Source organism: Alligator sinensis, unplaced genomic scaffold, assembly GCF_000455745.1.
Source record: "Alligator sinensis unplaced genomic scaffold, ASM45574v1 scaffold1121_1, whole genome shotgun sequence".
In the NCBI taxonomy this organism is placed as follows: domain Eukaryota; kingdom Metazoa; phylum Chordata; order Crocodylia; family Alligatoridae; genus Alligator; species Alligator sinensis.
Window position 1 is genome coordinate 9,197 of NW_005843357.1, and position 9,267 is coordinate 18,463.

The 9,267-nt window shown below is 68.6% G+C and overlaps 3 protein-coding genes across 3 annotated transcripts in view; 1 reads left to right on the forward strand and 2 right to left on the reverse strand.

Annotated features, from left to right (window-relative positions):
* The first annotated feature begins 131 nt into the window (after positions 1-131).
* LOC102378584 lies at positions 132-2,281 on the forward strand. The gene is made up of 5 exons (XM_025194954.1): positions 132-1,010; positions 1,179-1,238; positions 1,405-1,660; positions 1,826-1,995; positions 2,078-2,281. Exons 1-5 carry the CDS (start codon positions 726-728, stop codon positions 2,252-2,254), a joined length of 948 nt encoding a protein of 315 aa, XP_025050739.1. The 5' UTR covers positions 132-725; the 3' UTR covers positions 2,255-2,281.
* Positions 2,263-4,957, reverse strand: PRODH2 (proline dehydrogenase 2). Its single transcript, XM_006038440.2, has 10 exons — positions 4,634-4,957; positions 4,348-4,544; positions 4,125-4,245; positions 3,753-3,836; positions 3,615-3,677; positions 3,350-3,496; positions 3,116-3,282; positions 2,925-3,035; positions 2,747-2,835; positions 2,263-2,656 (listed from the first exon to the last, which is right to left on the reverse strand). The coding sequence occupies exons 1-10, from the start codon at positions 4,814-4,816 to the stop codon at positions 2,487-2,489; spliced, it is 1,332 nt and encodes a 443-aa protein (XP_006038502.2). The 5' UTR covers positions 4,817-4,957; the 3' UTR covers positions 2,263-2,486.
* A 137-nt stretch (positions 4,958-5,094) lies between these two features.
* Positions 5,095-9,267, reverse strand: part of LOC102379089 (eukaryotic translation initiation factor 3 subunit C) — an 11,948-nt gene continuing 7,775 nt past the window's right edge. The window contains 10 exon segments of the mRNA XM_025194945.1: positions 5,095-5,258; positions 5,366-5,531; positions 5,788-5,875; positions 5,967-6,032; positions 6,596-6,755; positions 7,370-7,733; positions 7,813-8,037; positions 8,109-8,296; positions 8,493-8,586; positions 9,141-9,266. Coding sequence (XP_025050730.1) covers positions 5,173-5,258; positions 5,366-5,531; positions 5,788-5,875; positions 5,967-6,032; positions 6,596-6,755; positions 7,370-7,733; positions 7,813-8,037; positions 8,109-8,296; positions 8,493-8,586; positions 9,141-9,266 — 1,563 coding nt within the window. The 3' untranslated portion in view covers positions 5,095-5,172.

Sequence of the window (9,267 nt, forward strand, 5' to 3'; positions counted from 1 at the left end):
CAGCCCCCGCGGGACCGGCCCCGCGCGCCGCCTGGGCACCCCGGGGCCGCGCTGCCTTGGCACGAGGGCAGCCATGCGGGCACGACCCCCCGCCCAGCTTGGCATAACTGCCCCCTGCTCCCCGTACCAGCTCCTTGCGCCGTTAGGCAAGCAGGGCAGCGAGCCAGGCCCAGGCCTGCCCGCTCCCCGCCGCATGCGCCTGGCTGCGCTGGTGGTGCACGCGACGCCAGTGCCCTGCGCGGGCACCAAATCCTGTTCCCCCTCAGGCCCCCTCGTGCCAGTCGCTCACACCGCCTGGGCTGCCTTGCCCGCTCACGCCATCCACCCCAGCCCGCTGCCCCTCGCACGCGCCGACCCCCGCCGCAGCCATGCTGCACGCTCATCACCGCGGGCCCTGGCAGCCGCTCGCGCCAGCACTCGGGCATGCGGGGCCCAGCAGGCCTCATGTCCCAGCACTCCTTAGGCGGGCGGCTTAGCATGCCCACACGGCGAGGGGATGATGGAGGCAGGAGCCAGGGGAGCGTACCACATCCTCGCCCTGAGCCGCTGACGCCAGCTCAGCTCGCAGCCGTGTTCCCAGCCGGATTAGGGGCGAGGTGGGGGGGGGTGTCAGGCCTGTGCCCGCTGTGGGCGAGCTGAGCCGGGCAGGACGTGACAGGGCGCCTTGCCCTTGACACGAGCGCGTGGCACCTTGTAGCGGGGAGGGGGCGGACGAGGCCTCGGGGATGGATGCCAACACACCACACTCCCATTTCCCACCTCGCCTGGCCTTGACATCCGCAGCCGGCAGCAGCCTGCTGGGACCAGGGGCAGGCGGGCTGGCGCCAGGCCTAAAGGAAATTCCAGAGGAGACCTCCGTCCGGCCGGGCGAGGCCGGAGGGGGAACCGTGCTCCGAGGGGGCGCTTTCGCTTTCCCTTCTCCAGCACGGGCGCGGCCGCCCCACCGTGGGGGCCCTGGGCAGCTGGCGAGACCCCCCTGCTGGCCACCAGCCACCCCACAGCATCCATGGGTGAGTGGGGTGCCAGGGAGCCTGGGGGACGTACGTCGATGGGACCCGGGTGTCCAGGGCTGCCCCTACCCCGCTCCCCACCTGGGGACTTAGGTGCCTACCCCGAAGGGGAGGAGGGTCCGGGGCCCAACCCTGCCTCTCACCCCCTCCTTCTTGCTGCCGTTGCAGGCCTCTCCGTCATGCGACTGCTGCCCATCCTCCTTGGGGCACTTGCGGGGCTCATATCAGGTATGGTCCCCCTCTCCCAGCCCCCAAACCTAGACCCCCCCCAAACTGCACTCGCACTAACCTGCCACCCCCCGCAGACGAGCTGGCCGTGCGGGCACCGATGGTGGTGGAGGCCGAGGCGGGGGCCACGGCAATTCTGAACTGCACCTTCCACCCCCCTGCCAAGGACCTGATCCTGTACTGGACCCGACTCGACAGCGCTGGGGGCAAAAGCTCAGTCTACATCCACTACCAGGGCAAGGTGGACACCCGGTTCACGGACCCCACCTACGTCACCCGCTCCAGCTTGGTGGGGGACCCGGACAAGGGAGACGCCAGCCTGCGCCTGGGCCCGCTGAGCCCGGCTGACCGCGGCACCTACCAGTGCCGGGTGAAGCACGCGCACGGGACCGGCATGGCCGAGACCCAGCTCCACGTCCTCAGTAGGTTGTGGGGTGGGGTGGGGGCTTCCTCTGGGGGTGCCCCAAGTCCCAGATGCCAGGTCCCCAGTGGCTCGTTGGCAAGGGGGGGTGTGGGAGCCCCAGTCCAGACCGGGCCCCAATCTGGCCCCGCAGCGCCATGCCCATGTCTCACTCTGCTCCCCCCAGACTCATCCAGGCTGGACACCCCCTGGACTCTCCAGGTGGACCCCTCCGGCCTCGCGGACGTGACCGCCCCACCTCGCACTAGGCCATGGCTGGATGCTAACGCTAACTCGACCTGGGTCTGGGCGGCCGGCCTGGGCGGTGGGGCAGTGGTGGTCCTGGGAGCGCTCTGGGTAAGTTGTCCGACGCGGGACCCTGGCATGTGGCCCCCCCAAGCCCTGCAGCCCCTCACCCTGCTTGTATCCCCCTCCACAGGGCTGGCATCGGAGGAGGATGCATGGTGGCATCTCGGTCCCTGCTCCCCCAGACCTGCTGCCCCCCACCCACGCACCTGCTCCCCTGATGCCGCCCACCGCTCCCAGCATCCCTGGTGCTCTTGGATGCCAGGTTTCTCCCATCCCGCAGGCGAGCCCCCCATTAAACTGGGCCTGAAGCCAGGCTGCGGTGAGTCATGCTGGGATTTATTGTGCAGGGGATCAGGGGGAGCTGCTCATGCCCCCAGCCATCCACGTTGTCCGGAAGCCCTCGGGGCTGGGGGTAAATGCCAAACGGAGTCATGCCAAGGGCAGCTCCTGTCCCAGCACCCCCAGGGACAAAGGTGAGAGGAGGGAACGGCGGAGAGTGTGTGCAGGATCTGCCCGGGCTGCGGGTCCTCCTGGCCACGTCACGGGCGCCGGAGCAGGCGGCGGCAGAGCTCCTGCGTGAGGAGGGCGCGCTCGGCCCGCGCCCCGGCCAGGATGCTGCGGTTCTCCTGCGCCCGGCGCACCAGGTAGGGCAGCACGCCCTCCACGGGCCCGTAGGGCACCGACTTGTACACCGTGTAGCCAGCCTGGCCTGCGAGGGAGGACATGGGTCAGCACATGGGGGGGGGGGCACACAGCCCGGGCCTGTGGCACACGCATGTGCACACACGTGCAGTCATACCGAGTGCCAGCGAGACGTGGTCGCACATGCCCAGCAGCTGCCCAAAGCACACGCCCCCGTCCGCCTCGGGGATGCCCAGCTCCGCCATTCTGTGGACAACACATGGGGGGGGGGTCATGCCAACCCCAGGGCATGCTGGGAAGGTCTCCCCCTGCCCAGGGCATGCTGCAAAGGGCACCTGCGGATGGCGTGGCGCACGGAGGCCTCGTTGTGAGTGGCCACGATGAGCTCGAAGCATTGCCCATCCTGCGCTGCCCTCTCCAGCGCCAGGTCCAGGCACGCGTCGTAGCTGCAGCGAGAGGCAGGCGTGGACGGGGGACCCAGGCATCCGCCTCTTCCGGGGCACCCAGGCGTGGGGGCAGGCCCTACCTGGCATTGGTGGCTTCCCAGGTGGGGTGCGCAGGGTCAGGGCACCCCCGGGCCCGGGCCAGGCCCCTCTCCTGCTGCAGGTAGGCGCCACGCACCAGCTTGACCCCAAAGCAGAAGCCCCCACGCTCGGCCGCACCAGCGTCCTGCTGCAGTCGTGCCCGGCAGTCCTGGGGCAGGGGGCGGAGGTCAGGGGGCAGGGGGCGGAGGTCGGGGGCACAGGGAGGGCGTGGGTACCTGGAGGTAGGCCTGGTAGGTGTTCCAGATCCAGGCGCGGTCGCGGTTCCAGCGGGCCATGAGCGCCAACGTCACCAGCCCCAGCGCCGGGTTGACGTAGGTCTGCTCTGCGTCCACCAGCACCCGCACGCCGCGCTGTGACGCCAGCTGCGGGCACAGGCGCCGTGGGAGCCCAGCGCCTGGCCAGGACCCAGGCAAGCGACGGGTCCCAGACGCCTGGCTTCCCCACGCTAGACACCCCCTCCCCAGGCTGCCCGCCCTGTACCTGTGCGACGCCATCCAGCCGGGCGAGCGCGGCGCCGAGGTGCCGGTTCTGGACCTGCGGGTCCTGGGGGGCAGGCGGGCAGGCGGGGGGGTCAGCGCTGGGGTCGCTGCGAGGAGGGGCAGGATGGGGGGTACTCACCTCACCAGCCATCACCGCCACAACTCTGTCCAGGCTCAGATCAGACGCGCCCCCCGGCTCTGCCAGGCGCCCTGACACCGTCTTCTGATGGAAGGAAGGGGGCGTCGGGGGGGCTGGCATCCCCCACATCCCCCATACAGGGTGCAGGGGCCGGGCCACCCCCCGTACTCACGCAGAGATGGGCGCTCATCAGGGCCGTGACCTTGAGCTGCATCATGGGCCGCGGCCCCCCCTGCGTTGAGAGCTCCACCCCCCGGCTCTGCCAGGCGCCCTGACACCGTCTTCTGATGGAAGGAAGGGGGCGTCGGGGGGGCTGGCATCCCCCACATCCCCCATACAGGGTGCAGGGGCCGGGCCACCCCCCGTACTCACGCAGAGATGGGCGCTCATCAGGGCCGTGACCTTGAGCTGCATCATGGGCCGCGGCCCCCCCTGCGTTGAGAGCTCCACGCAGCCCCTTGCCGCCGCGCTGTTCCCCTCGTACCAGTGCTCCCTGCCGGAGGGCCGCGGGCTGGGACCCAGGCGTCCGGGCGCTGCCCCCGGCCGTGCCCCTCGTTTCCACCCCACAGCCCCCCCGAAGCGCGCACCCCCTTACCCATCAGACCGCGGCCCCCCCACGTCCTCCTCGAAGGGCAGGGCCAGCATGGGGCGCAGGCCCAGGGCCTGGAGGCGCCGCGCGGTGACCCCCACCTCGGCCGGCGTTGCACCTGCCACAAACTGCCCGTAGAAGGAGGCGCGGAGCAGCCCCTGCCACAGCCGGCGCCCCAGCACCCGCCGCGACACCCACAGCAGCTGCCAGGCACAGGGACGGGGGGTCAGGGGGCAGCAGGGCACCCCTCAGCCCCCCTCGCTCCCCTCCTGCGGGGGGTCCCACATCTCACCGCGGGGGCGCTGCGGACGAAGCCGGGTAGCCCGCACAGCCCCAGCACCAGCATGGCCCGGGCCAGCTCCTGCCCGCTCTTGGCCCTCAGTGCTGCCCCGTCCCTGAACCCCCCCAGGATGCCTGGGTCCCCCTGGGGGAGCCCTGCTGCCCCCCGCCGCCGTGGTCCGCCGAGCCCCAGCATCCTGCCCCGTCCACGCCTGCTGCCGGCCAAAGTTCACCCCCCTAGGGGCAGCTACCCCCAACCCCCACCCGCAGGGCAGCTACTCATTAACCCACCTCGTTAACCCCCATGCCTGACTGGGCACTGCCCACCCCTGCCTGCAAGGGGTTAATATGGGGGGCAGGGCCGTACTCAGCCAATCACAGGGCAGGGAGGTGTGGGAACTGCCCCAGCTGGGGGCAGATAAGCCCCCCCCCTCATCATCTGGTCCCCCCAAAGCAGAGTCCAAGTCCAAGGTCTTTGGTTCCTGGCTTTATTCCACGTTAATCCCCCCTCGCCCCCCCCAAACCAAGGGACCCAGGCATCCGGGCTGGGGCTCAGTAGTTGGAGCTGCGCTCCTGCTGCCGGTAGCCGCCGCGGCGCATGTAGCCGCCCTCGTTCTTGCGGTAGCCGTCCTTCTGGTCTGGGGACAGAAACAGGCAGGGGGTTAATGCGGGCACCCACCCCTACAACCCCCCCGCGGGTCTGCGGAGCCCACCCCTGCACCGCCCCCGGGGTGCGGGCGCTCACCGCGGAAGTAGCCGCCGCCGTAGGAGCCCTGCTTGTGGTCCAGCACCCGCTCGTTGTTCTCCACCAGCGCCCCCAGCTTCTCGGCCAGCTGCAGCGCCAGCGTCTGCTGCGCCGTGGGCTCCGTGCGGTGCATGGCCACCGTCTGCGTGGGCTGGTCCAGCGAGGCCTGGCGCCAGCACGGGGGGTGGTCAGCAGGGCACACGGCCCCCAGCTCCCACCCTGCTCTAGCAACGGGCGCAGGCTCTCGGCAAATTCAGACAGCTCAGCTCAGCCCAGCCCAGCCCCCGAGGCCTTCCCCTGCCCCCCCATGCACCGCCACCACCCTCTAGCAGCGGGCACAGGCTCTTGGCAAACCCAGGCAGCCCCCGATACCGGGCCCCTGCCCCCCAGCACCGGGCGCAGGCTCTGGGGCCCCCGCTCACCATGAGCTCCTCGTTGATGATCATCTTGCTGATGATGCTGTGCACCGTGGGCAGGTCCAGCTGGAACATGTCTGCCAGGATCTCCATGCTGCCACCACACCGGGGGAAGGGCCCAGTGCCAAGCCCCACCCCTCCCAGCAAGCCCTGCCCCCAACCACCAGACCCCGCCCCCAGCTCACCTGATAGAATCATAGACACTGCTGTAGGTGAAGAGGTAGGTGCGCAGAGACTCCTCCTGGATCTTCCTGCAAGGGGGAGGCGGGGTCACATCAAGACCCCGCCCCTCCTGCCTGTAAGCTCCCCCCACCCCCCAGCTGCCTGCCTGCGTTTGTGGGGAGCCTAACTCCTGATTGGCTCCTAGAAATGACTCCACACCCCCAATGGGACCTACTGTGCTCGAGCTCCTCCCTCTGCTGCCTAACCCCATCCCTGGGGCCCCTGCCTCAGTTTACCCACAACCCGGGTCAGTAGCTTCCCACTGGTTTGTAGAACAGGCTCCACCTACCTCGCCCAGGTCTCAGCCTGAGTTTGCCAGACCCTGAACCAGCACCTATCGACTGGCTTCTGGCAAAGACTCTGCCCCCAACAAGCTCCTCCCCCTGCTCCCCAGCCTCAGTTTGCCCAACGCCTGAACCAGTAGCTTCCTCGGTTCTCAGCCTGAGCTTGCCAAGAGCCTGAACCAGCTCCCTAGGAAAGACTCCGCCCCTCACTGAGCCTCTGAGCCCCGCCCCGGGTCCCCTGCCTCAGTTTCCCCAGAACCAGACCCAGCTCCCCACTGGCTCCAAGAGCCTGAGCCTGCCCCACTCACCGGACCAGCATGTCACGGACTTTGTCGGCCTCGGGGAAGAGGTCCCACACCTTGCCGTTCATCTTCTCGTTGACGATGAAGCGGTGGCAGGTGCGCCAGTCGCCCATCTTCATGGCCTTGGAGGCTGCCACCACGTGCTCCCGCATTGACTCGGGCGGGCCTGCGGGCGGGTGGGTGGGGCGCTGCCCCATGGCACGCTGGGAGGGGGCCAGCCTGGACCCCCAGGCCAACCACCCTTGCACCAGGGCATGCTGGGAGGGGTCCGGCCAAGCCCAGAGAATGCTGGGAGAGAACTAGGCACTACTGCCCTCTGCCCCAAAGCATGCTGGGAGGATCCAACCCCACTTCGCTCCCACCCAAACCAGGGGCCTGAACCTTATCCGGACCTGGGATTTGAGGCCTGATCCTGACCCACGCTAAGCCCCTGATCCTTGCGCTAGCCCGGGTCTGCAACCTGAGGCCCAAATCCCGACCCAAACACTAGCTCAAGACCAAGATCTGGGGCCCAATCCTGACCCAGACTGAGGCCCCCGATTCCGACACTACGCTGGGCCTGATTCCCCTGATCCTGGCACGAGATCCGGGGCCCAATCCTGACCCACACAGACCCCTGATCCCAACACTACCCCAGGTCGGGGATCTGGGGGTCGATCCTGTCAGGCCTGGGACCTGAGACCCAATCCCGGCGTGCGATCCAGGACTCGGGGCCCAAGCCCGCCCCAGACCGCAGCCAAGGCCCCAAGGCCCTGGCCCCACCCCTGCCCGGGCACTCACCGAGGAGGGGCTGGCGCTCGCCGACGCGCAGCTGGTGGTGGAACTGCTTGCTGATCATGCGGCGCCGTGCATCCAGTTCGTGGGCGGCCATGTAGGGGATCTCTAGCAGCATGGCCGACACCAGGTACACGCACTCCAGCAGCTCCAGGTTGACGTGCATGTGGAAGGGCACCTGGCGCCGCTTCTCCACCTTCTCCTGCTCCGAGTTGCGCTCCTGCAGGCTGCGCAGCAGCAGCCCCTGGCCCAGCAGCTCCTTGGCACGCCCGCTCGACTGGATGTCCAGCAGCGCGTTGTGCGCATCCTTGATCAGACCCTGGCGGAAGGCACAGATGCCCAGCTGCACCATGGTGCGGTTGTACAGGATCTGTGGGACACAAAGGCGCCGTGAGATGTGGGCTCCCCGGTCCCAGCGTGGTGGCACACGGGGACAGGGGGATGCGCACCTGCACGGGGGGGTCGGCGTGCTGGATGTTGTCCTGCAGATGCGACATGAGCATGAGGTCACGGGCCGCATACCAGCGGCTGTGCAGAGCATGGTGGTAGATGTGGCAGAGGATGGCGCAGGTGCGGATGCGGTCGGTGCGGTCGCGGGCATAGATGAACTTGCAGAGCCGCTCCATGAGCACCGCGCTGTCCTCACCCTCGTTCTCTGCCTGGTCCTGCTCCGACTGCGGGAAGGGGCACGGGTCAGGTGCGGGCGGAGGGGTACCGTGTGGGGGGCGCAGGGGCACAGCAGTACCTTGGAGTCACCAGCGGGGCCGCGCTGGCGCTGCAGGGCCTTGTAGTCGAACTTGTAATAGGTGTGCAGCACACGGCGCAGGTACACGCGGCACAGCTCCTCCGTGCTGCCCTTGTCCTGCAAGTAGCGCTGCAGCCGCGCCACTATGCCACACACTCGCCCCTCGTCCTTCAGGTGCTCCACGTACTCTGCACCGGGCGGCGGCAGCAGGTCAGGGGGACGCGGGGGGGGACACTGGCCCCCCACACCCCCGCATGGGGTTATGAACCACCCCCATGCCCCCACCTGGGATCCTAGGCACCCCCGCATCCCTGCCTGGGGTCCTGGATCCCACCCACGCCCCCACCCACAGTCCCGGACCCTCCCCCCATGCCCCGCGCTCACCCTGGGAGTGGGGGTCCGTGTTCTGCATGATCTTGGTGAACTCCTCATCCATGCGCTCCACCAGCGTCAGGATGCAGCCGCGCACTCGGAAGGGCTGGGGCACAGGGTCAGGGGTTAGTCTCAGCATCCCACCCAGCCACATCCTGATCTCTACTGCTCATGCACCACCCCATCTGGGCTCCAGGCCCCGCCCCTTTGGGGCGTGAGATTGCATCTACCATAGCCCCACCCCCTGCTGTCACTCACTGCTTGAAGTCCCACCCTCTTACTCTAAACCCTGCTCTCTGCACCAGGCCACACCCCCAGCTGTCAATCACCCAACTAAGGCAGCTCAGGTCCCATGCAGGGACCCAGGCCCTGCCCACAGCTGCCAATCACCCGGAGACCACTTAAAACAGCTCCTGCACCCCGAGCCTCGCTCCCGGCTCCTAATCCAACAAGTCTCCTGAAGCTCCGCCCCCCATGCCCACAGCCCGCCCCCTCCACCAGGTCCCTGAAGGCTCCACCCGAGCTGCTCAATCCCCACACCTGGGACCCAGACCCTGCCCCCAGATGTCAATCATCTCAAGGCTGCCAAATCTCTGCCTCTTCCTCTCTGGTTGGAATTGCAGAGGCCCCGCCTCCTGCCTCAGACCCCGCCCCCCACACCTGCTCTGGGTTGCCGAGGTTCTCCGACTCCTCCAGGATGTTCTCGCCTATAAAGATGTTGGGGTTGGCGAAGAGGATATCCAGCAGCTCGTCTATGGAGGCCAGACACTTCTGCCACATCTCCGGC